Source organism: Pteronotus mesoamericanus, unplaced genomic scaffold, assembly GCF_021234165.1.
Source record: "Pteronotus mesoamericanus isolate MK-2021 breed Mesoamerican mustached bat unplaced genomic scaffold, CSHL_Meso_final contig_20, whole genome shotgun sequence".
Classification (NCBI taxonomy): Eukaryota; Metazoa; Chordata; class Mammalia; order Chiroptera; family Mormoopidae; genus Pteronotus; species Pteronotus mesoamericanus.
Genome location: NW_026555085.1, coordinates 31241594 through 31269007, shown reverse-complemented (window position 1 = coordinate 31269007; position 27414 = coordinate 31241594). Strand labels below are relative to the sequence as shown.

General features: G+C 34.4%; 1 protein-coding gene across 2 annotated transcripts in view; it reads right to left on the bottom strand.

Moving 5' to 3' along the window:
- ADGRB3 (adhesion G protein-coupled receptor B3) overlaps nucleotides 1-27063 on the bottom strand; it is a 706145-nt gene extending 679082 nt beyond the window's left edge. For both annotated transcript variants that reach the window (XM_054569550.1, XM_054569551.1), the window contains exons 1-2: nucleotides 26938-27063; nucleotides 23495-24266 (exon numbers count right to left, since the gene is read on the bottom strand). In XM_054569550.1, the coding sequence (XP_054425525.1) occupies nucleotides 23495-24251 (757 nt within the window). In that variant the 5' untranslated portion in view covers nucleotides 24252-24266; nucleotides 26938-27063. The remainder of the gene's footprint in view (nucleotides 1-23494; nucleotides 24267-26937) is intronic.
- Between the last annotated feature and the right edge of the window lie 351 nt (nucleotides 27064-27414).

The following is a 27414-nucleotide window of genomic DNA, read 5'->3' as shown; positions in this document are numbered from 1 at the left end:
TCCTATGTAATTTTTCAGCAAATATCTGGAGGCAGTAAACTGTGGTGGTGAAAAGCAAATGCCCTGGACACAGACTGCCTTGATTCAGGTCATGGATCTGCCACTGTGATCCTTAAACACTATTTCATCTTTATCTTCAACCTCCTCCTTTGGACCAGACCTGCGTGAAAACACTAGATGACAGACATTTTATTCTAAATCTCAAACAGTTTTCAAATACTTTCATATTAGTCAAAAAATAAAACTTTTGAGGGTGACAGTTCATTTGCTTTATGTATTGATGGTATTTAAAATACAAAAAAAGTGATTAAAATTACTTATATTTTAAAAATGTAGAACATACGAGGGAAAATCAAATGAATTAGGATAAATGAGAACACTGATCATTAACAAAAATGACAACTATCACTGTGTTTTGCTCCATTTAAAAATAATCCTTTTATCCTATGAATAGAACTTCTAAGTTCAAGTTTTACCGACAGGGTGATTTTCCTATTGACTCATGCTTTCAGTGAAAACTGAATTGCACAGAAACTGACACACCGCATATGTTTTGGTTAGGCTACTCATAATTTATAGAAAATGTAAACTCTAAAAATCACAATCCATAGTATATATACTAAAATGCTCAAACCAAATTAGGCTTTCACATATCTAAAAACACATTTTCTAGATGAAGACTAAACAATGGAAGGCTGCATGCTCTGTTCAGCTCTTCATATTTAATTCACATGGAAATCAAGACAATTTGCTCATTGAGAGCTGTGGAATTTCTATTTTAAAATTATTTCTATTCAAAGCTACTAATGACTTTCAAAGAATAAAAGCAAAAATTTCAAGCGAGCTATCCTGAATGCTATCTTCTTTAAAGGCAAATATGTTTCTTCCATAATAATTTAATTTCTACCACTGTCTCTATAGATATAATACGTACAGATATTAATGGCCGATCTCAGCAAACCTGGGTGATTTAAAAGTCATGAAACTAGTTTCATGGACTTGATTTGATAATTTAATCCTATTATCTTAAATTGATAATCACTAAAATTCATAAAATATAAAGATTTATTCAAATACTAAGATGATTTCTGTTTATGCATAAATTGCTGTGCTGTTTTTTAGTAAACCATACATTTTTTTAAATTAAAAAAAAAAGGTGATTCCTAATCAAGAACTACCTCCAACCACTTTTTAAAACGTACTGGTAAGTGTTTGGAAAATTGTAGTTACAGTTCTACATAAAAATATAATGAAAACATATTGTTTATAAAATGCCATCTAAATTCTTTCTTAATATCTAGTTCTCTTCCTATCTGTTTATAAAACTTGAGGAAAATGAAATCACTAAAGAAAATATAAGTTGTTAAATTTTTCTATTTTAGTTTTTATTGCTTTGTATTGCTTGATATAAGCTGATGAAATGTACAGAAGATTACATCATATCTAAGAAAAGAGACACTTTAACATGATATCAATAACACCAATTCTTGAACTTCCTAGTGTTGATTTTTTTCTCTTTTCATTTTCCCCTATAAGTGAATAGTTCTAGAATAAATATTTTATAGTTAACTTGTGAAATAGTCCCTAAAGAAAAGCAACATGCACTACTTTCATGTCCATTATGGTAACATTAATGAACGTACATAATTATTTAACAAGATTGAAAATGATATTTTACATATGATAAACTATAATGGGTGGGTTATATATTCCAACAGCATTTTAAAAACACATATTTGCCAGTTCTGTGTACAGAGACACTAAAACAAAACCTTGATCTTTAACTCAATGACCCCAAAAAAGCAGTATTTAAGAAATACTGAAGGAAGAAACAGTTTTATATTTTGACTATTCTTGCTGATTTTACATTGCATAGCACTATTTTTTAATTCTTATCCAAGGATGTTTTTATTTATTTGAGAGAGAAAAGTATCATTCAATTGGCTTCCATATGCACCTCAAATAGGGATCAAGTTTTGCAGCCTTGATATGTGCCATGACCAGGCCTGAACCATCAATCTTTTGGTGCACAGGATGATGCTCCAACCAACTGAACCTCCTGCCCAGGGCCTATTTTTATTTTAAACATGAAATTTAACAATGCTTTGAAAGAATACAATTTCTAAAATGCATGTCCTATGAAAACACCTTTTAAATCCCCACCAAATATTATTTTCTTAAGCCTGAGGATCTTGTTTTTTCCTTTCACCTCCTGACTACTCTTGAGGACTCCTAGTAATCTTCAACTACTTTGTGAACTTCACCTCAAGTCTCTTAGATTATTATCATTTTCAATCACACAAAATAATTTATTCTTCTGAAAATTAATTCAGATCACTTTCTCCAAATATTTACTATGTTCCTCCAAAATTATTAAGCACCCTTATATGAAAAGAACTATTCTAAGCTCCTTCGATTTGTTTAATTATTTATGTGGCAAGTCCCATGCTATTAGGTGACAGAACTATAATATGAAAGTACGTTTGCTTTTTTGGAGGATACTGCCAATTTAATTACCTGCCAAAACCTCAAACTCATCGCTTCTGAACCATATTTGACTCAACTTGAACCAGCTCCCCTTTGCAAATTCCTAACTTGTGCCTATACCATAATCATAAAAAACTCAGGCCTTCCCTTTCCCTCTAGTACTTCATTGAAAACATGTATCCCCTTATGTCATTTTAAATATTCCAAACTGATCCCACTGCTTTTCATCACTGCTGTTCAACTGCTACTGTTCTAGTCCCATTATCTTTGGATTACTGCAGGGGCCTTCACAGAAGCCCCTAAGGTATCTGGTACCCTCTATCCCTACCCAGAGAGCAAAATCCTGCTAATTAAACCTTGTTCAACCTCTCCTTTCATGACGACTGCCTGACTGCCTCCCACCATGATCATCATCAAATTCCCTCCAAAGTGCTTCAGTCTTCAGATTAAAATCCAAGGTTCCTGGCCTAAATAAAGAACTGTCTAATCTATCCCACCTCAGTCTACAGTGCACCCATAGTCCTACACCAGTCTTTATACCACTCAATAGTCTGTAACCATTCCCTTAAGTAATCTTGTTAAAGCTGTTTCCTTCACCTAAATTATATTCTTTCCAAATCTTTGAAAGTGCAATCTAAATCCTAATGCCCATGGGCACATTCATCTCCTCTGTTTGACCACTTAAGAGTGTTTGCTTCTCCCCAGTAACAGCAAAAATCTTAAGTGAACTTCTCATTTTGGGTATATATTAAATATATTCCTTATTTCTATTACAGGGCTCTGATTCAAGGCCAAGAATATATTCTATGCAATAAATACAGTTTGCCATTACTAGCTCATGTAATAGCATACCTAGAGACACTTCTAGAAAATGAAGTTCCAAAACATTTTGTATATAAAATCTGTGAATTCAGTGTATCACATTGGCATGCTGTGTATATGCTTTTCATTATATATTTGTAAATTATTACATATGTCATATAATTTTATTTTTGCAATATGATCTTTAAGAAGAGGAAAACAGCAAGAATCATGATTGTCTTTCAGCCAGTTATTCACCTATCTCAATAAATTCTTTATATGCCATCTACAACCATTGTAACATGACATAAACTAAATTAACTTTTTGCTAAAGAGAAGAAGCACATGGCAAAACTCAATCCTATTCCTTGACAAGAGCTTAAAGCAAGAATTATTATATAAGTATAAAACAAAATATCTTGCTATGCTATTGAAGGATTGAGATGAAACATTTTAAAAGAATTCCATTATTTTACTTTACAAGAAATTTAACTTTAATTTTTTCACTCTATTAAGGATACCTGGAAACTCAGATGGTTATCCCTCAGTATTTATGAATAATTGGTTCCAGGACCCCTGTAGATGCCAGAACCTGCAGATGCTCATGTCCCTTGTATAAAATGGTGTAGTATTTGTATGTAACCTACACACGTCCTCCCATATAATTCATATCATCTCTAAATTACTTATAATACCTGATACGATGTAAATGTTATGTAAATGGTTGTTGTACTACATCATTTAGGGAATAATGACAAGAAAAAAAAAGTTTGTACATGGGTCTAGCTACATAATACACATCAACAACAGGGTAACTTTTTTTCCCAAATATTTTTGATTTGATCCACAGAAGGTTAGATCCATGAATAGAGAACATGGACTAAATGTGGGAGTATAATTTTAAAAAGGAGGGGAATAAATTTGAATGATTTTGAATAACTTAAATGGAAAATTCACTACACCAACTTCCAGTGTTTTCTAATAACTGAGAGTATAATGATTATTTTAAAAATCAAATTAGAGCCCTGGCTGGCATGCCTCAGTGGATTGAGCACCAGCCTGTGAACCAAAGGGTTGCTGTTTTCGATTCCCAGGGCAGGGCACATGCGTGGGTTGCAGGCCAGGTCCACAGCCGGGGGCACGCAAGATGCAACCACACATTGATGTTTCTCTCCTCTCTTTCTCCCTCCCTTCCTCTCTCTAAAAATAAATAAATAAATAAAAATAAAATTTAAAGAGAGAAAACAGATTTTTTTATAGATGCAATATGATTTTATTTACATAGGTTTAAAACTAAACAATATATAAGTTGGAGATACTTAAGTGATAAAATAGTGGAAAAATATAGGAAAAGGGCAACACAGAAATCAGGATAATCACTCACTCTGGTAGAGACAAAACAATTTTTTAAGAAAAGAAAAAGTCAAATTAGAAAAATTAACTGATTTTCACTGGGATCTGAACATGCAAGATCATTTAACATTTTTAATTGAAAGTATCCCTAAGTTATCGATCAACATAGTAAATAAAAACAGAAAAATACAAATAGATTAACTGAAAAAGTAAAAACTAAGTTATCGATCAACATAGTAAATAAAAACAGAAAAATACAAATAGATTAACTGAAAAAGTAAAAACTTGAAGCACTAAAACATACTTTAGATATTTATATATTGTACAAAATTTTTAATCTAACAAACACATTAAACATCTTAAAATGTGTGTGCTTAGTCCTTACCTATTAATTCAACATTAAGATTCTGCTAAATATGACATTAGCTATTACTGTAACATTTTTTTATTGTTTAAAATGTGTTCATATAAATTTCAAGGAAATTCTACCATAACTATATGTATCAACTGTCAAAAGTTAGCTTTTTCCCAATATATATGAAGTTAAAATCTGATTTTAATCAGTGCTATTCACGTTCTGCATATAAATTTCAGATGACATTCCACAGTCAAAAACTCTCAAATCTAGTCTTGACTTATGTCATGAGTCATGTGGCTCAGTGGGTTGGGCATTTGTCTTGCAAACTGAAAGGTCACTGGTTTGATTCCTGGTCAGAGCACATGCCTAGGCTGTGGGTTTGTTCCCCTGGTGGACACCTACAAGAGGCAACCTCAATATTTTTCTCTCAAGTCAATGTTTCTCTCTCTCTCGTTCTTCCTCCCTTCCCCTTGCTCTAAAAATCTTTTTTAAAAAAATTCTCAAATCTTCTTTTCCCTTTTTAGGCAAATTCTTATAGCAAAAGAAAACAGGAATTAATAGTTAATCCTTCCTACTGTTTGTGTGTGCATTGGAGATCAGTGTAAAAGATGGTTACTGCTGTGTTAACTTTTATTACTACAGCTGTTAACCAGATGTTCAAAACAAGTAAATTGCCCTGGAATGTTTTTCTAAATACTTCTTCTTAATCTGTTAAATTATGCAAATGCTAGAATATTTTTAATCATCTACCTAAAGTCCTGCTTCAAAATTAGCATGATGTAAGAATCCTAGAGTAATTTAAATGTGTTACCTTTTGAAATGATTAGTATAAAAATAATTAGTATTGGGGCTAATGGGATATGATATATTTGTGTTGTAATAAAACTGTTATGTATATGAAAATCAATAAAAACAGATTAAATATTTATTGGGGAATATGTGTGTCTAGCTCACATAAAAGTGGAAGAAATTTAAGAAAATATAAAATGAATGAAAATGGAATAAACCTTAAATGTTCCGATATATGTGAACTATTCAGATAATTATTCTTTACTTATCTTTTTATTTTTGTTTTATGGCTCACATTGACCTACACAAAATCTCTGAATTCCCCTTTTTAGAATAAATGGAATAGCTGTTCTTTTTATGAAAAAAAAAAGTTTTGATTATATCTCAAGAAACTCATATTCCCAAAATATTTAATCACTATCATTCAAAAAGAAAAGTTAACATAGATTGATTTTCAATATTTGAGTGCTATCACAATAAGAAAATTCCACAATAGATGATTTTTAGTCAGAATGGGTCAGGGTTTATGCTTTTCCTCAAATAGGACAGAATGCATATTCAGTGCCCAGTCAAATAAAAGTTGAGAATTAAAAAGAACTTATTAAAATTAATTTAAGGACAAGATTAAATAAAATATTCCCTGAGCTAGAGAATGAACTTTTCACCTCTGTTTCTTTTTCCTAGGATTCTGTATTTTCCTGTAACAGAGATAGTTAATCTAACTATAAACTATTTTTGTCTGATATAAATGACACCTTACCAACTTAACATCATTAAGTTATACAAGAAAAGATCATTGTAATTCTAATTTTATTTTGATCTTCTATTATCATAATTACAGAAAAGATTAAGCATTTCATTGTGTTAATGTGGTGCTAAGTAAAGTTCAAGGTAATTAAACTGTAGTCTTTACCATCTATACTCTTGTAACCTAACAAATTCATATTCTATAGAAAAAAATTAAAATGTAATATACTTACATATAAATATTTAAGTTAACTGCAAATATAACAAAATAAAAAAGTATATATTTATGAGTAAGAAGAATTTCATGAGCATTGCATGTCTCAGAGAATGTCAAAATCAATACTGCCATTTTAATCCTTTGGCAGTTCCCTGGGAGAGAGAAGATTGAAGAGTTCTTTGAATAACAGACTTGGTTAAAGAAAGTTTCTTTATTAGTGAGGATCTACCCTCAGGCTATAGCTTGGGGAGAGGCTAAGAGTTGGAAGGAGCATTAACAGATCGGAAACTACGTATATACAAGGAAATGTACTTTGGGGGATTTAAAATAAAACTTTAATCTTTATATTTTTTTAGTTACAAAGGATTGCATGAGTGAAGTACCTTTTGAATTGCTGAAACACGTTAGGTAGTGTTTCTTTTTCTCAGTGTGTTAGTGGGCAAGTCCCTTTAGCCTCCCTGTGTCTCAGATTCCTCACCTGGAAATTGGAAGTAACAGTAATGGTTATTTCATGGGGCTCATGGAGATTCAAATAGTTAATGTCTAAAACTGTACCTGACACACAGTAAGGTATTCATAAGTACTGTGATTACCAAATAAGTACACAAATAAATAAGACTGCAAAGAACTAATGAAAAATATAGGCTTGGTCATCTATTTTGCTCCATTTGGATTCTCTTCAAAATATCCACTATACGTGGTCAATTTCTACTGATGGATTTCTAAAGTGGCCATTCTTCACTGATGTCAGCTTAACAGGAAAACTGCTGACTGTAGGGCTTAAAGTGCACAATGCCAGTAAGTCAAAATATGTATTAAAGCTGATAAAATCTGAATGAAGCAAGATTTGTTTTTAAAAATCTGAATATAGTTCCATCTATTAATTTTGCTAAACTGTGCGAAAGCACAAAACTGAGTGTCTTTAAGAAGTGTTTACCAAGTATCAGGTTTGCCAAAACTCTTTACAAGTTGATTTATTTTAAATAGAAAGTAACCAGCAGGTATTTTGTTTATCTACTAAATTTGATCCGTGATCCGCTAGGTCACATCCGGCCTCAGCAGTGTTCCCATGTAAGACCTGAGGAGGACAGATTCCAATCTGTGATCTTTTCAGGACTGATACAAAAACACTCTGGGAATTGCAAAGCTCTATCCGCATATTCCTATCTTAGACTGTTTCAAAATTTACCGTAATGCAAAATTTACCTGATTTATACTCCTTAAAGATTAATTACTTGGTGTGCACAGAGACCCTTGTTTATTTATATGTAGCTTTGCTCCATGGAGAAAATAAAAAGTTCTATAAAATTACAATTACTCCCAGTTCTGGATTTTTTTTATGCACTTGGGACAAATTTTCAGCAAGTATTCCTCTTCATCTTTACTTCTTCTCAAATATTAACTCTTAGATTTCTCAAGAAACAAAAGGAAAGAAAGGATATGTTTATCATCAAGTCATTTACCTGACTGACATAAAAGGAGGAAGCTGATGATGAAGTGAAATTCATCTATGGAGGAGGAAAGCTAGAACTGGCTACAATTGAAGTTAAACTTTAACTTACTGTGGGCCTAAAACTTACGGTTTTCCATTTCCTTTAACCTTAAGAGAATTAACCATTTTCACATTATTTGTGATTTAATCTTAAAATCGTTTTGCATACAAATTATATTTAAAAAAAAAGAAATGGCATAAAGATGATCTCTATTTTACAGACGCAGAAAATGTGGTTCACAAACACCAAGCAAACTGCCGAAGGTCACAAAGCTAGTGAACGACAGAGCTGGGATTCAAACTGAAAGGTTTGATGTGAAGGCCCAAGCTGTTACTGCTTCCAATGATAGAGGAAATAAAAAGGAAAACCAAGGGAATAGTGTCTACCCAAGAACAGAGATTAGAGTCTTACCTTAAAATGTCAAGTCCAAAATCCACCCAACTTGTGACATCGTCATCGTAAGACAGGACTATTTTTCACCTACACTCATACCAATGAACTAAACTAATAACTCTTAATCACATTTACACAATAATGTTGACGATAACAACAACATTTTTGGATGACACTTTCCATTTCCTAAATAGCTTTCATACCCGTACAGCACAGTCTAACTTCCACACAATTCTGGGAGTTTCAGTTGACCATTTTCAGTTTTATAACTGAGCAACCTGAAGAGCAACTGAGAGATGATGTGACTTGTCTGAAGTTACTCAAACAGTAATGGCAAATCTTATCCAGAAAGCACTTGTTCAGGCTTCTAATCCAAATACAAAGGACTCCAGAGTTAAAAATTTAACGTCACATTGCTAATTCCCTTTTTTGTAATGGCAAAAGTAAAAGTTTTGTAACATGGAAAGTAAAAGAAGTATAATCTTTTGAAAAATATAATATGGATTCATATTTTAGAGATATTTTCTTACATTAAGCCTTAGAACAAATGTTAAAACACAGACAGCAAGCAGGATATTTTTCTAAGAAATGTTTCTGCTCAGGAGAAAAAAGGGGTTCAGGGGTAGACCGAGATGTAAATGATAGTCTGTTTTCCTTTTACATGCCCACTAATCCTTCCACAGAAATCTGAGTACAGATTCTAATTTGACTTAACCAATGAAATGTGAATGCATTTAAACCATAATATTATGGAGAAAGGACTAGACTAAAGGGACACAAATATTTTCAGGAACGTAACCAAGATGAAGTTGCTTTGGTGGACAAACCATAATGGACGCTGCTTTCTGATTACACTGGATCCACTCTTACAGGAGAAAATCATTTTGGGCAATTACCCTTTGCTGAATGAGCTGTGAATACTACTGACTAGTGCGTTTTAAAGAAAAAATGACGTTGAAACAGCATGGTTCATTTTTTAAATGAGGACTAAAGGAGAACAGATATGGCAGCTTAACTCCGTTTTCCTCAGGAACGTGAGTAGTCACAGGGAATAAAGAATTAAAAATACAGTGCATTTCTCTAACTAAACAATCTAGCATGCATTTCAATTTCTCTAAGGTCAATTAAATAGATTACTTTTTATTATGAATCAAAATTTTATTTGCTGTATTAAAGAAATCTAATGCAGTAAATGTTTCCAGAATCATCCATCCAATTAATGAAAGTTAACATTTATTGAGCTTCTACTACACAGTCTAGGATCAGGTTAATTATTTTACATTACTCATTCAATCTCTAATTTGCATCCCTAAAATAATCACTGCTTCACAAAAAAAGAAACTGAGGTTTAGAGAGGTATGTGATATCCTCAGGGCAACAGAGTTTGAAATGGGGAAAACTGGATTTAAATCCTGGGAGCCTGACTCGTAACTACTAAAATCTGAACCTGAATCTACAGCTGTGGGAAGTGTGGGATCTATTAAGTGGCAAAGTTCCAAAGGAGGAAAACAATCAATGACTAAGGAAAATATAAAAGACTATTAAGGTATTATAACACAATATATGTTTTTTTCAGAAATAAATTGTTCACTTTTGAAAATTGCATTTGTTTTCAACTTTTTTAAACCTGTTTGGCAACGATTTACTCTTAAACCCTAAGGACATTTTTAATTTCTGATCTCTAAGATGAGCCATAGAATATTGATTTGAATATATTTATTAAAAAAGACTCCAATTAAATTTTCAAACAATGAAACTTAAAATTTACAGCTTCCACCACAAAAAAAGTATTTTATTCTTTGCCATTCTTATGATCTTCTCTTAAGTAACTCCAGTTAAATTTATGTTTAGCAAATGTAGTTCAATAGGAATATATTCCCAAACTATTTTAAAGTGTTTATCTTTTCAAATTAAATATGCATGTAATACCTGTAAGTATTTAATGCCACAAGTTCACATATAAATGATTGTATGTGTCTATCTTACATATCAGATATGAAAACGTGGGCAGTGAACTGACAAGCGACTCTATCCATGATTTTTCTTCAGAACACAAAACTCAGTAAGTGTTTTCACTTCTGTTTTAATTTCTCAGTTGCTCAATGGCCTCTGTAGCCCTCTTTGAATTCTGGAGTGTCTCTCTTATAATTAATGAGCTTATCATAATCCAGACTTCTTGAGAACAGGAAAGCCAGGAAAATAATGGAAGGTTCAGCCCAGCAGAGCAAAACTTGCCAATGCACCACAATGTTGGGAAGAACTCTTCACTCCCACTAAGTAACTCACAGATGCTTGTTTAAACTTCACAGCAGCCTACTCTTCCCCTCCCTCCTCTCATGGGAGGTAAGAATACTTCTCAATGTGACAAAAGCCCACCTACTCAAAGGGGAGGTTAATTGTTACTGCATAATTAACCTCACAAGAAAATTGTTAAGATTAATGAAGCAGTGCTTACTAAGTGATTACAAACTCCCCATGAGCTACCACAGAAATATTTGTTTACAAAAAAAAGACCACCTACACATCTAATGATAACAGTTTCTGTGTAAATTATTGCAACATTGAAACTGTAGATCAACACATGTAAGTCAGAGCCTATATACCTGGAAAAAAAAAAACTAACAAAAGAGGGAGAGAGGGAAGGAAGGAAAGAAAGGAGAAAGGACAGAGTAAGATAAGTTTGTACCTTTCAGCAAGAATTGACACGCAAAAATGAAAATTTTTTACTTAGTCCTATGATAGTCATGGCTCCACAAAAGACCACAAACCCTTTCTAATGTGCGTAGCTTTGAAAATATTGAAAAACTTAGGTAACTTTTTGAATAAATGTTGAAAGAATGGTCTCTTGTAATATAGATATACAATATGGTAGTTAGTTTAGTATTAACTAATTTTAATTAGGCTAAAAAACTGAGTTTCAGAGCATTGCTTGTAATAAATTCAAGTGCCCCAAGGTACACTGTGGACCATGCCAATGAGCTTTTCCTCCAACACAGCATATCAAAATGGCTAGCACGCCATTAAAGTCAAATGACTTTAGTCATTTGGGGAAATTTAGTCATTATGGGGAAAAAGTCAACGTGTCTAATCATCTTTCAGCACCATCCGTCAACACAACTACTCCCCTAATCTTCCCCACTTAGATATTGTATCACTTAAAAGAAGCTAGGATGTCCCAAAACAGAAAAAGTCCTTCCTTGCTCACCATTCAGGATCATCAGAGATCAGCAAGAATGTGGGGCAGAGAACCCTCCAAATTTTAGTTATTCAAGGACTCGGGCTGACAGAGAAATCCCTTCTGCCTAAATACAGGTCTCCATGCCAAAGGAAGAGCAATCATGGTCTTACTTGAGCAATGAAATGATCCAGCTCAGGAGTGAGGAATGTTGCTTTTGCTCACTATTCCTTGCTAGAGACAGTCACAGGACTCTACCCAACTACAAGTGGTCTAGGAACACAATTCTCATGTGCCCAGAATGGTAGAAGGGTGCAACTATTTGGAGGAGAACATTACCACCACCCATTATCCACTTACACCTATGGAATGTCAATGCTAATACTTTTTGTTGTTTTAATAAGCTATCTTCAGTAGTGAATATCCATTATGTGTAAACAATCAAAAGAGTTCAAAATAATTTTCATTACCCTGATAACTTTAGTTTATTCCAATTGCTTTGACAGTTTGCAACTGAACTATTTGGGGATTGACAAAACAATAAAGGGAAAAGACAGAATGAATACCATCCAAATGTTATTTATAAAGATTTACATTTAGAGCTTCTGAATATTCATCAAATTAAAAATCTAAAAAAATTCCACAATTGTATTCATATTTATCTAGGTAAACTAGTATGTGAGCAAGAGGTATGAATGGAATAAGCAAAATTTGCAGGAGGGTAAGGAACTAGAGTGGCAGAGGTTTGGAATCCAGGTGACTGGAGAGGAAGTTGGAAAACGGTTGACCCTCATCCAGAGGCCACACAGGGAGCCACAGGACTGCCTGACTCCAGAGGGACTCTGAAGGAAGTGTCTATGTGAAAGACACTAGAGATGGCTTATTAGCAGGTCTCTTACTCCACAAGCGTGACAGGGAGAGAAGGGGTGGGAGTCCCATCTCTGTTCTAAACACAGCATGGCTTCATTACACTGAGGTCTCTGCAAAGACAGGCAGAGATACTGCCTGGAGGGAGATAGCAAATGCCTATCAGATTGGATGAGACAAGATAGAAAAGTGACAGAATGCTGGTAGGACACTGCCCAGAAGCATCAAATATGCCTAGGAGGCATGACAGCACAGGCTGAGGACTTGCATCCAGGGTGGGTGCTAGGCGTGGCATGTCTTGTGTTGGATAGGGAGGAAGAGGTTATGGGGAAAAATTAAGCATAGCTGTATGTGGACCCTAGGATCCTAGACAAATTATAAATTTTGTTCTAAGTAAACTGTAGTAAAACCAATACAATAGTTCTTAAACATTGTAGGTGATCGTACAAACATTCATTTCTCAGTGGAAGAAAGTGTCTAACATTAATTTATCATATGTGGCTCCACATGGGGGCTTGGATATTTATAGCTCTGCAATGGTTTTTCAAGCAGAGTTACCTCTGGAATGAACATAGGAAGAAAGGAAAAATGATTAGGTGGGACTCTAGGCCTCCCACCACTACAACCATAGCAGCTCTATTTCTAACATCTTTTTCATACATTGACATCTATTAGAAAAAAGTGTTTCCACTGCTAAGGGGACAAAAATAGTTGTTTTAATTCACAACCTACATGAACTGATACCTTTCACCTTGATCAGTTCTTACTACTTAGTGGATCAACTTCTGTTGTGCTTCCAAACTCCCCTTGTATTTCTGTGGTTTCTGTGGTTTCAGGAGGCAGAGTCCAGAAGCAAGCACATGTAATATTTATTATTTCAGGTAAAACTCATTCATACGCTGCATAATCAATTGAATACCAAAACATGGTTATCAGAAAATTCCAGGGAAACCACTAAACCGTAGAAAACCATACATTTTAAAGAGAATAGATTTTTATATTACAAGCTAAGGTCTTAAAATATTCTATGCTGAGCAGATGGAACATTGGAGCTCTACAGCATTTACTTCATGTTTGAAAGCAACACCTATTGAAGAATAAAAAAGGCCATTGTACTTGGGTAATTTCTCAGACACCACTTAAAAAATAGACATTGTTTGACCGCTAAATTATAAAACCAAGGCCAGCCGAAGAGAGCTGACCACAGGCTGACAAATCTGTGAAAAGAAGCTGACCTCTCCGGGAAGCCAAAGTAAACAAAAATTTCTCAATCTACAGTGTGGAAGCAGATCCTTGACAGTTTGCCAGATTTATGTGGAAAAATTATATAGACAATTTTGTCTTCCAAAGGTGCCCTCTTTTCCACATTACAATTATTATGAGTAGCCAATGGAAGAAATATTTCCAAAAGCATCTATTATATAATAAATATTTATATATTGCCTATTCAGAAAAATCATAAAGCTCTGCATCAATAGAAGTTTAGGAAAAAGAAAGTTTAACTTTTTTTTTTTCTGGAACTTACTTCTTTCTTCTCTCAGGATCCTTTGATGTGAAATATACTAACACACAGAAAAGAAAAAAACATGTAATTTTCTTTATAAAATTGTAAGGTCAAACTTGACTGCCTCAATTTCTTTCTTAGAATGAAATAAAAAAGAAAGAAAAGCTGTGTGTGTGTGTGTGTGTGTGTGTGTGTGTGTGTGTGTTTGGTTTGCTTTAAAAGGGACAATGAAATAATTATGCAAAATAAAACTTTAGCAACTGAAATTTGATTTTCATTTTACATTTTCATTATTATGATATAAAATTAGAACTAAATTATAATATGTTAATATGTTTTTACATTTTATATGGGAACCTTAATTTATTTGATTTTAGTTATCAACTCATAAAACTTTCTTGGTCCAGGCCAGATCAAATGTTCCAGGGTCACATGAACATTGGAAAAATGTATTTATGATATATATGAATGTATAGATATTACATAACTTAAAAACAATCTAATCAATCAATAAATCAATATGTAAATATGGAAAAACACTTAGAAACCCGTAACCTAATGATGTTATGAAGAAGAACACATACCGAGTTTAGATTAAGTGTAAAAATGATGCCGTTTCAACTGAGCTTAAATAAATGGTCAACTGATTTTAATTTCCTTTAAATCAATTCTTTAAATTATTATTATTATTTATCTGCTTACTTGGGCTGGTCTATATACCAATCAACAAAGAGGGTAATAATCATACAGGACCTTTCAGTACATTAAAAGAAAGGATGAAAACTTAAAATGTTGATTTTGGACCTTTTCGTAAGTAATCAGGAATCACCCACCATGAAAACCACACATCCTTTGTATTAGGGTCCCAGCTGAGGTAATTTGAGAAGAGAGTAGACAGTACTTGGGTTTAGTAACATTGGGCATCCATTACTTCCCTCAGGCCAAAAGGAGTGAGAGGAGAGAATGGCTGTCAGAGCCCCAAATCTGCCAGATTCATGTGGAAATATTATATAAACAGATTTTTGTCTTCCTAAGTTGCCCTCTTTCCCATATTACAATTATTATTAGTAGCCAGGGACAGCAGTTGTGACGTTCTTTTATTTTATTTTTTTCCATTACCATGTATCTCCTCTGACTTCACTCTTCTCCCACCCTCAACAGTATTTCTCAATGTACCATAAGATAACTGAAAAAATGTAAGGCACGTTATTTCTCCAAAACACACATTTCACTAAAAACTGATAATGAAATGAAAATCCAAGATAGATCTTAGTAAATCTAGACAGACTCTGAACTTAAGTGCATTGCTCTTTAAATTTAATGAATTTAGGCTGAAAATCAATAATTTCTGAGACCTACATCACATTTGTTTAAATAACATACCAAACAGAACAAACATCCAATGAATGAAAGCTCTAATTCATAGAGGTTAGTCTGTTACTAAGCAGTACAGGAAAGTATACACTGATTATTGTCCTGGCTGGATACCTTGTAATTTTTTTTTAATGACTATGGATCTATCAAATATTAGACCTAAATGACTGGATCTCTTTTACATTATAGAGATGGTATTAAATATAAATTCCAAGGCTAATGTTTAGCTGAAATGATGGTCTCACCATTTGTTTACAGATTGGAATTCCATTAATGAGGTAAGATTTAGACTAGATAATGCCTAAAGTCCCTTATAAATATAACAAATTGTGGTTCAGATTCAAGTGCTCCAGAGACAGTTAAAAAAAAAGGACTCTAAAAATTTTCAGTTTTCCATTTGAATCAATTGGCATTAAAATTGTTAGAAAAAGAAAAACAATGATTGTCTTTAGGGACGTCTATATAATTGGTACATTTCAATGGAGCAACTACTATAAATCTCAGTTATTACCCAAATACAACAATATGGGCAACAGAGCTTTGTAAACTAGAAAAACTTACTCAATGTTAGGTTTTATTAGATTATTTAATTTATAAAATTTTTATTAAAATGCTTTACTTCTTTTATTAGGAATGATATGTAGATCTAGAAAATTTTCTTTAAAATTTTTATTGGATAACTGTTATTACTTAGATATGCGAGTATAGAAATTATTTAAGTATCAATTTTTTTAAATTATCTTAAAGGGAAGGAACACTAGTAGAAATGTCATAAAACAATACTGTATGAATACTCACAGTATGAATATTATACTGGGTCAGTATTATACTGGGTATTACATTCTGAGAGCAAATAATTTCTAGGACATTTCTAACACCTTACCATATTTATTGCTAAAAAGTCATTTTACCAAGGTAGTGTCCTCCGGCTGACTCCACAACTATCTCAATGCTTTTTGTTACGGCTAACAGCATTTAAATTATATTCTAAATATTGTTATTTGGATCTCTCAGTTTTCCATCCAAACATTTGCTCTATTTTTTTCCAAATAACTCCCAATCCCAAAAATACTTGTTAGAGTAAATAATTTGAGAACATAATATACATAATTAAACTGGAAGGTAAATTATTTCCTTTAAAATTGTAGAAACCAAAGAGTAACCATTTCATCTTCATATTTTATAGCATGTTCCAAGCATAATGAATGTGTGATAAGGGGCTGGTTTTGGGAAAAATGTACATCAGCAAACGTGTCGGATTTTTAAAAAGACTCTTGTTCACTCAATTAAATTTAAGAGAAACAGCTTCATGTTAATGTATTGAGTATGTATTTGTTACTTATTGCACCTTCTGTGAAAACTAGAAGAAATATATTACTTTAACAGACATGTAGCTAGGTCATTCTTTGCACGTGAACAAAATCCCTAAATGACCACTTAAAGATAACTGAACATACAACATTTGGCATTTTATGAATTTTTCTAGATGGCATTTTGTAAATTTTGTTTTAAGAAAATATCAGAGTCTTCAAATGAGGACTAACAAAAATTTTTCCTTTTCATTATCTGAGTTACGTAAGACTTTTGGGGAATATGAGGACTTGCTAGTACGTAATAACTTACCACAAGTCAGTGAAAAAAAATCCCAAAAAAGTCCTGTTTTTTTCAAATGTTTTAATATAGACTAGCATTTCAAGAAAATTCCTTTTCAAAACAGATAGTAGAACATGACTTAATTTTGTATAATTCAGCAAAGAGTGAAATACTTGGAAACTGTTTAATTTAAAAGGCTTTGCAAGCTCTAAGCAATGATATTCAAAGGACAACTTCCCAGGCCTAGGATGACTCACCCACCACTAGCCTGATCTGTTTGATGTATTAGTCATGCCTCCATCAACACACATGTACTGAGATGCTATGTTTTCTTTATTTAATACAAGGTAGATATACATTCAAATGCTTAATATCCTTTATTAAATGCCCCTAAATTTCCTAAACAAGTTCAAATAATTAAATGACAATCTACTTCATTACTTATTATTAATTCTCTATTATTTATTGCCAGAAGATAAAAATGAGGTTTCAAAAACTGAATTGAGGACCTAATATAACTTGGACTGTTTTACATGTGCAGTCTCATTTAATACAACACTCTGCCGCAGCAGACCGATGATGAGTCAAGCTCAGTCACTTGTGAAGATACTATGGGGTGACTGAGTCACTTTAGGGACCCAAGTATATCTTACACCGAAACAGAGTTTTCATTTCAATGAAGTGAAACACTTAGAAAAACTGAATACCTCTCTGACTTTTATTATTTAATTGAATTGGGAAAACATTTCCAGAGGGCTGACAGGAACTAAGGTCTTCCAAGCCATTAATTGTATTTTTTTAAATACGTGATGTCATCTCCTGTTTTCCTGTACCCTAAGAAAAAAGAAAAAAGCATGACCAACCTAGTCTTAGTAGGGAAAAGTAATAATACAGAATAACACAGCTATGATGTGGAAGAGAAGAATCAAACCCAGCTCTCTCTGGTTAGGATCTTAAAACACAGCACAGGACATTTTGAAAATGAAGTTTCTTTATGAATGAACATTGATTTCAGATCCAAGGGCCAGATGATTATTATAAGTAATATATACCAGACTTTTTTTAATGAATACTATATTTTATAAAAGTGTTCAATTAACAATAAAATTGCTTCTATTATTAAATGAAGTAAATAAAGGAATGCATGAATCTAGATTCAAATGAAGTAAAATCTCCATCTCCGTTTTGGAAGAAACTAACCTGCGGTACATTTATCTATAGCTATGATAAAAACCCACTGAAACATATTGACACATGAGTGCATCATGGTACACATTCACACAAATTTTCATGTTACTGTTTTAATGTACTGTCTACAAAAATATGTTGCCATGTAATAGAGTTTTGCTTCATTAAATAATACATATGAGCTGCTTCCTAAACTGACAAAATTCTGAAGTGGCAAAAGTAAAAATTATGATAGTACTTGACCAGGCCTACAATTTTGGTAACATTCTCTATAACTATATTTATAGATCTTAACCATGAGTGAATAACAGGAGCACTGAACATGACATGCATATACTCTCTTCTTCTTTCTTGGAAAGAATTTTATATGTTTGACCTCAAACTGTGAAAGAGAAGATTTAAGGAATGTCATATTACTATGTAAGCAATGCCAGAGCCAAAAGGAAGAAATGTAGACAGAAATGAAGACTGTTAAACAAATAGAAGTTGGCAAATTTTCTCACCATGTTTTTTGTAGATAACCACATATACAAAATTATATTTATTGTTTATCTCTTAAAATAAACATATATGAAATTAAGGTCATTTCTTAATATCTCCATTCTTCCCATTCTTTTTAAATATTACTAAATAATAATAAACAAGTAATAAATGAGATGATATAAATAATACATTAATGGAATTGGAAATGAGACAAATGGTAGCCATCTTCACATAAAATAAGTAAAAGGTGGCTGCTTTCCCAAAATGATGGATTTTTATTCTTTTGATTGTAATCAATTTATTGGTATCTTTCCTACTAAGATCTCTGTTTTGTTCATTTAATATTAATTTCACCCAATATTTAATAAAGCTCTGCTGAGACTGTCCCAGACAATTTCAAGACCCAGTCTTTACACTTTAAGAACTCCCAAGTTAGTAGAAGGAAACGGAAATATAAATGAAAAATATAGTGCAATATGATAAATGCTACCACAAAACTACAGTATATGCAAAGGACTGTGGGATCCAGCCAAGGGGCAGGGCAAACTACCAGGCTCTGCTTCTTCAAGGAACAATAGGCTCTGTATAATGTTCCACATTCTGGTAAAGAGTGTGGGGTCATGGCAGTGATTTAGGAAGGAAGGAAGGTCAAATGAGTGTAAAGAGGAAGACAGAGAAGTCGCTGCAACAGTAATGAGGGCAAAAAGAGCAGAGGTAGAAAGAAATGGGAACACTTAACATGATAGAGATAAAAATTGCTCAAGATGACAAACATGTGCCTGATACTGCAAACATACACACACATAGGCTAGTTACACAGGTACACAGTAAGACTTCCCTTGGATGGTAGAATACCAAGGATTAGCAGAAGCAGAGTGGAAAAAACAAATGAGTGTGTGTGTATTCAGATTTTCTGGAATCTATACAGGGATCCCAATTTCCATTCACATAAGTAGCACCATTGATGTAAGTAGGAAACAAAGGTTCCATTAAGACTTATTATGTGATTTAAATACCCTGGTGTAGAACTTTTCTGCCAAAACTGTTGTAATTATTTATTTTAAGGGAAGTAGTAAGACATTAGATCTTATATCACCTTTAATATTTTAGCTATATAGTCCATAGTTCTCTTTGGTAAAAGAGTCCTAGGAAACATAGTAAAGGCCTTGTGAATAAATGCCAGTCTATCCCCAAACTTATATCTGAAAAGCAGAAAAGCAGCATTAAGTTTCCTTTACTAAAAAAAGTTACACATTTTATATATATTTATGTGTGTGTGTGTGTGTATATACATATATACATATATATATATAAAAATAAATAAATATATATTTTTTCAAATAACTGCCTGGAATAAGTATTATTTTTAAAAAGCTTCATTTTGCTGATGTACTTGATTTTCAAAATTTCACACAAAAAAACTGGGGAATGACAACTAAATTTCTATAATCACATACAACTTACTCTCAACTATATAAATGTGGTCTTAAGAAGATATTTAAATGTACCAAAACACTTTAATGAAGCATCAGTCCAATAATTTACATTTATAACATATTCCAGATAACATTTGTAATTGTCGGTATTGTCACCATAAACACTGATAGTTTTCTTCTTGTTGTTTTCTGGCTATGAAATTCTTCAGTGCATGAATGTATTACTAACTAACATTGTACTAGAAATACTGTTTCAAAATTAACATCCCATTTCTGGGAGCCTACATTTCCTCCAATACAAACTAAATGTAATTTTGTAATTCCAACAGATACTTTCAAAATATTCAGCATTTGGTATACCCTTGCCATCACCATCAGCATCACACAGAACAATCTGGAATTGGGTCTTCTAAGTGTAAGGCTCTCCCTTCAAATTTGTGCCATTTCTATGATGTAACAAATGTGGAAAATATTTCTATTTAATTCTTTGAGTCAGTACTTAATCCAGTCAACAAAATGGGAGTCATAAATTGCAGAGAATAACCTTGTGCTTATTCCCTTGATATCATACAGAATACTTTGACTATTTTTCCACAGAAAATAGGAATCATAAAATAATATAAAATATAAATTGACTTTTTAAACCTCATTTTAAAAGCTGGGTTTACATGTTACCATAAAAAGTACGGAAATTTTGCAATGATATTAGATATGAGTAGCACAATTATATGTAATTATTAACCTCAAGCCATGTAAATATCATTATGTAGTAGTCTATTTGAAGTGGTATTAAATAATTCTTTCATAAGAGTTTATATATCATTTATATCCAATATTTATGATTTACTTTATATATATACTTTAATATACTTTAATATATAATTAATATACTTTATATAAACTTGACTAAATTAAGAATATGAAGATCTTCACACTTCTTTTCTACGATGCAGCAGAGCCAAAAAGGTCTTCTTTGAATGAGGTAAGGAGTGCTGTTATGTTTCTTAAGAATTACAAACGCAGCAACTACAATTATGTCATCAGAAGTTACTTATCCTTAGCTTTCTGACACAGGATAACAATTAAAAAGCACAAATTTAGAAATATAAGCTGTGCAATTTTACTGATACAGCATATATCCTTCCCCTATTGGATGAACTTAATCCTAGCTCAATTCTATTAACATGCTAACGATTTTAATATAATCATTTATTTGTCAACTCCTTTCTAATTTTGCCAGCTAGTTAGCCAAAAGATACACACATTCTCCCACATGATTTTTACATCTAATATCTAAAATCACTCATCCATAGTCATTTACAAAACAAATGGATATCTAGTCCAACTTCTATAAATTCCAGCACTCTCTTAACCCACATTTCATGATCATGAGGAGCAAAATCTCTGAAAATTATGGTTAATGTGCATACAACAACTTTGTTTCTGTCACTTGCTGCCATTCACGAAAAAAGGGCTGTGAGGGTAGATTCAAATTCCACTGTCATCAGCAGTTAATTTGATGGTAGAATTTTAGTCACTGAAGAAACAGATTTTCTAAATTTTATAAAACAAACAAAAACTAGTTTCTGGTGTTGTCTTATTAGCCAGCTTGTAACATCACATTTTCTGTGTGTACTGTAGCTTCTTATTCTAGGGGACACTAATTAGTTTTAAATGGTGTTAAATACCATCCCTGCAGTTGCAAGTGCTTCTCTGGGATTTTTCCTAGAGAAAAGAACTCCTGTAATTTAAAACCACTTTGTTTTCTTCAGTCACAGATGTTAGTGAAACACTGACCTGCAAAAATCTTAAAGGTTTTTCACCCCTCTCTCATTGCCATTCGTCTGCATTTATTTTCTATTACATCTTTTCCCCTTGTACCACCGCTCTCCCATAATTCCCATCCCCCAAAATGCTTTCAGCAGAGAAAACGCATTTAGCTAGTTAAGCCCTTCTCTCTTTCCCTCCCTCCTTACAAAGCCTTGGCTACCCTTAAATAAAATTCTCCAACAACGTGTCAATTTTATATTGGCCACAAAGACAACTTCTGTTGGGGGAGGGTAAGGAAAGAGGGACTGGAGCTGGGCTGTCCCTTTCCACAGACAGAGATCTTTGTGGAGATCAGAAAACATTTCCTGCATAAAAAATCAACACACACTCTTTTTGCAGGGTTGGGGAGCAAGAACAAATCTTTATCAGCCGTGACCCCAAACGAATGGCACACAGCCATTAACCATCCAAACAGGAAACTAATTTCCTCAAAATATGTCAGCTTTCTTGCATTATTAAACATAATACACAATCTTAAATCCTCTGTAGCTCCCCCACTGGGGACTGGGTGAAAGCTATAAATCACTCCTGCACTTTCTTCTTCCTCCGCATTTCCGTTGCACTGTTTTTTCCATCTAGCTCATCTCAGACAGCTCCCTCTCCTCGTGTGTATCAACAGGGGACCACGAAGAGCGAAACACCATGCCAGAGGGTTATCAGGTCTGATCTTACAGGATCAGCTTGTGTTTTAATTTCGTCCTACCCCTGCCCGCAAGTGGTTTCACAAACTGGAGACCTCAGAGTTGGTGCTTCCAGCGGGGTTCTTTTGACCCACGAAAGAGCGAGCACGAGGGATTGACTGTGCGAAGCATCTGAACATCACGGACCTGTGGGGGCGGGGGGGCACCCTTTTAACAGGTACCAGGAAGTCATTTGGTCCAAACAGGCTTGCTACTGACTTTGTGTCACCTTTTAGTCCTGCTGCCCCAAACCTGGAAAGGGAGGGGGGTGAGATGGTGAGATAAAGGAAAGGAGGGAGGAAGTGAAAGGGACTGAAGCCTCAAGGAAATGGCTACAAATCTATTTCACAGGTGGGGGGATGGTGTGGGTGAAGGTGGGGGTGTGTGTGTGTGTGTGTTTAGGTTTCCCCAGCGCTGCAGCCTAATCCTTCTCACCAATCTCCAGCGCAGACTGGCTCCGCGTATTTCATCTTTTCTCCTGAATATTCTGCCCGCACTTCCGGGGCATGTGGCTAAGAACTATCCCGTCCTCACCGCTCCATCTCTTAAATTCTGAACTCTGAAACTAGCCTAAGAGACCTTTATCAGTAAAGATCACAGAGCAAATTAACCCAAAAAAGGCAGAGTTAAAGGTGCAACACTTAGGCCCACGTGTTGAAACAGCACGTTTGAACTCCATCCTCAGATGCCCCTCCCCCCATCTCCCCCTCTCTGCTGGACACTTACCTTCTTTGGGCGGTCGCTTGGCCTCCCTGGTAAGATTGCAGACCTGGGTGGTTTGCAGCTCCTGGGTCAGGCAGCCCTCGGTCTGCTCATTCAGGGGTAACACCACGTTATTTAACAAAACCAGCGACTGGTCGTCAATCCCCCACTCTCCCAAATGCTGAGGGCAGGTGCATTTTGTATACATGATCCCACATGCTTCTGTTCTCCCATTTTCTGATTTTAAGCAGCTCTCCAACCAAGTACATAACACATGGCAACCAAACTGGCTTGGGCTCACCTTGTTCAATACCAAAAACTCAAAAAAGGATTTCTGGTCTTCTTCCCCTTTTTTCTGTAATCCTGGAAAGTCGGTTGGAAATACCCGACGAATTTGAATAAAATTTTTATCATATTGTAGAAAAACAAAAGCATTCTTGGAATCGCAGAGTTGCATTATAGAATGATTCTTTCTTAAAAGATCCTTTATTTTCTCATGAGAAAAATGATCAAACTGATAAGCCAGGAGGGAAAAGTTAGAGCAGCTAAAGTCCTTTTTGGAAAATTTCAGGTAAATGCTATATTTGGTTGGATCTGGATTTTCCAGCGTCCAAGTGCAGTTTGTAAAGTTTTTGGGAAACATTTCACTTACAGAATACGATCCGTAAATGACTCCCTTCACCAAAGTTGAACACCAGAAGTCTTGGGCAGCATTAAATCCAAACATAACCAGGAGATAGGTGGAAAATATATAAATCAGCAGGTTACGAACAGCCTTCATCCTATGTCATTTGGCCTGTAAAAATGGCAATGAAAGTAAAATGCAAGTAGGAGTCTACGTGCATTGAAAAAAAGAAACTCCTCCAATATTACAGCCAGCTGTTTTCAAGATTTCAGTTTAAAAAAAATCCTTTTTAAAAAGAAGGGCAGGTAATTTTTATTTTATAACGCCAGGAAATTATGTTACTGTGTGAACAGCGCCCTCAAGTGGTCATTCACAATGGCCAAAATCTGTACATTTAATTTAAAAATATTGAATAGATTAATAGGAATGCCCTAATTTATCTACCAGGATTTACTCCAAATACATTATAAATCTATTGAAAGAAGATAAAAACGTGAGTTTTTATGTATCTTAACCTAAATGTTAATTTGAGAAATATTTTTAAGTAACCTATACAACCTTTTCTCTCCTTCAGCCTTCTGCCTGCAGTAAACATCAGCATACAAAATCTAATCTGATAATCTGGGAACAGCTGTCATCACATTTCTTTTCTCTTAATTGTGAAAGTAATTATGATAAGTGATAATCACAATTTTAAAAGCACAAATGATAATTTGTTGCAGATGAAACATATTTTCCTAAATGCCCCTACATTTCTTTGCAGGGGCCATGGGGGGAATTGATAAGAATAAACTCCCGTGCAAAAACACCAGGGTTCATGAGAATTAACAAAATTTTAAAAACATCACCTGAGAAAGGGCAGAGGTGGGTACATACACAGAGAAGACTTGTTGTTTGACATCATCTCTGAGAACCAGAATTTAAGGCAGTCATTTCAATGTGACATGCCCTCTTGGGATACATAAAGTGGATCACTGTATTAGTATCTGTATCGAAAGGTGATGTCAGTGGAAAAAAATCTCAGAACCACAATAATTAAGGTGGCTTCAGTCTTAATTTGTTTGTTAAATTAGGACTATTTTATCTAGAGTTATCTACTGTAATTTAAGATTTACACATGGTAGATAAAAGACATAGAATATTCTTTCCTAGCAGATTTCAATTATACAATTGTTCTCTTTACAATAACAGCTCCAACCCTCCTCTTCTTTTTTTTTTTAATTTTTCTAAACTTGGTCTTGCATAATAAAGTAATCCTTGGTTATATTTACCTCTGCAAGTTGTTATCCAAAAATAACTTGAATTTTTTCAGCTTTAACCTTTAAGAAGTTATTTCTTAGAATAAATGACACTGCTTTTTTTGTTTAGTCTTTGAGCTGAGAAAAGTGATACCAAGTTAATTTTAAAAGTCTTTAGGCTGCAGTCTCTTCCACTATTCTGTAAACAGAGACAGACATACAGATATATAGATAGTTAAGAGTTTTCATGTCTTTGCCTGGGTCCTCTCTGAAACGAAGGATAAAACCCTCTTCCTTCTCATTGCATAACACACACACACACACACACCAACGCATGCACCCAAAACCAGTGACCAAAGTCCCTGAGAATAAATCTGCATTTCCCAGATTGTAATTCAAATTATATGTCTTAACACAGGCAAAAAGACCCAACTCTAAATCTCTATATAGCAGTTAAAATAACATCAGAACTGCTGGGACTATTAAAACAGGGTTCTCTGTTTCAAGCATACAGCTCAATGAATAATGCATTTTCTTCTTGAGAAAATAAAGCTAATGAGCATTTAAAGGTTAAAAAATAGGGAAAGTTGTAGGAAATTCTGGAAATAATTTCCTCTCTTTTTGCTGTAGCACTTTGCAGGCAATGCAGGTCTGCGCAGTGTTCTTCAGGATAGAGTGTAGGCGTTGAGAGCCGATCTGACAATAAGTGTCTAAATTAGGCATTCCATCCAAGAAAGGGGGCTTCATTTAATACTCGGTAACTCAAAAAGAGGTCTTATTTTTATGTCCTAATGAAATCGGTACTTTTGCTTCCATTGATTTGACAGTACATGTCTGCATTGCTGTGCTCATCAAGGATTAGAAAGAGTGAGGGAATAGCTTTGATTTCACTTTCAAGCCTGCTCAAGAGAGTCCCTTCATGACAACGCTCTTTATTTTAATCATTAATTCTTGGTTGTGAAGTCTTGTTTTATTATAAATAATAAAAAATAAATCATTGTACTCTGCCGCCACCCCCCAACGCCCGACTGCAGGGCCAGTTCGACCAATTTTATTTCCCTCTTTTAAAAAGAAAGAACGGGGTGGAGGGTGTCTAAGGGCTAGCCATCGAGGTCTTAAGGATATTTAATTTATTTATTTATGTATGTATTTATTTATTTATCTCCTGCTGCGAAGCAAACCGTCGTTTAGTTTAGCTATTCTCAAAACTGATTTTCTGGGTGACACTTTAGTTTAGTCGAACATAGACGGCGCCATCACTCCACTGAATTTTTCCCCAGTAGAAGACCCACTGCTTCCCTTTAACTTCTTTTTAACCTAAAATTTCTCCTCATAAAATTACCCCAATCACACACAACCGTCAGATTTTCTTGGTCTCCCTGCCTATTCCTTCCAACCTAGCTCATCTCGTGAAAATCAGACTTCTCTAACTTTTCAACTGCAGCGTTTAAGTAAATGCAGACAGTCGGGTGTGCTCACAGCCCCTCCATCTGCCAGCAACAGCCTTTCCTTTCCTTGTACTCCCTCTGCAAACACCTAGCCTAAAGCTCCTCGGTGGCGACCCCTGGCAGAGGGAAGGTGACCCCGGGACCCCCCTTCCTTACCTTCCACTCCGAAAGCTCAGGGAGGCTCTTGCTCTAAGACACCAGCACAGGCACGCGTCCCAGCAACAGTGACGGAGAGACTCCCCTTCGGTCCCAATCACCGTTGCCCATTTTCCCCGGCTTGGCTTCAAAGATCAGGATTTATTTTATTTTTTTTAATGCACCCAAATGAGAAGCAAAAGGCGGGGGGGAGGGTGTCAATAAGGGGACAGGTGGGAGAAAAAAGCTGCCAGGACCCCAGAGCCTGACGCTGTATCCAATAGAGGGCCGGGGGCTGGGGGGGAGACTCTAAGGAAACAAACAATTAAAAAAAAAGAACAAAAAACAAGTGGCTTAAGAGCGAGAATTTGTTTTACCAAATCTACATCCTCAACAAACCGAAAAGCCAAGAAGCAAAGAAAGCGCTGAGATGAGAAGTGACCGGCGGCGGCAGCGGCTGCTAAGGCAGATTTGTTGGGGCGGTGGGCTTATTACAGG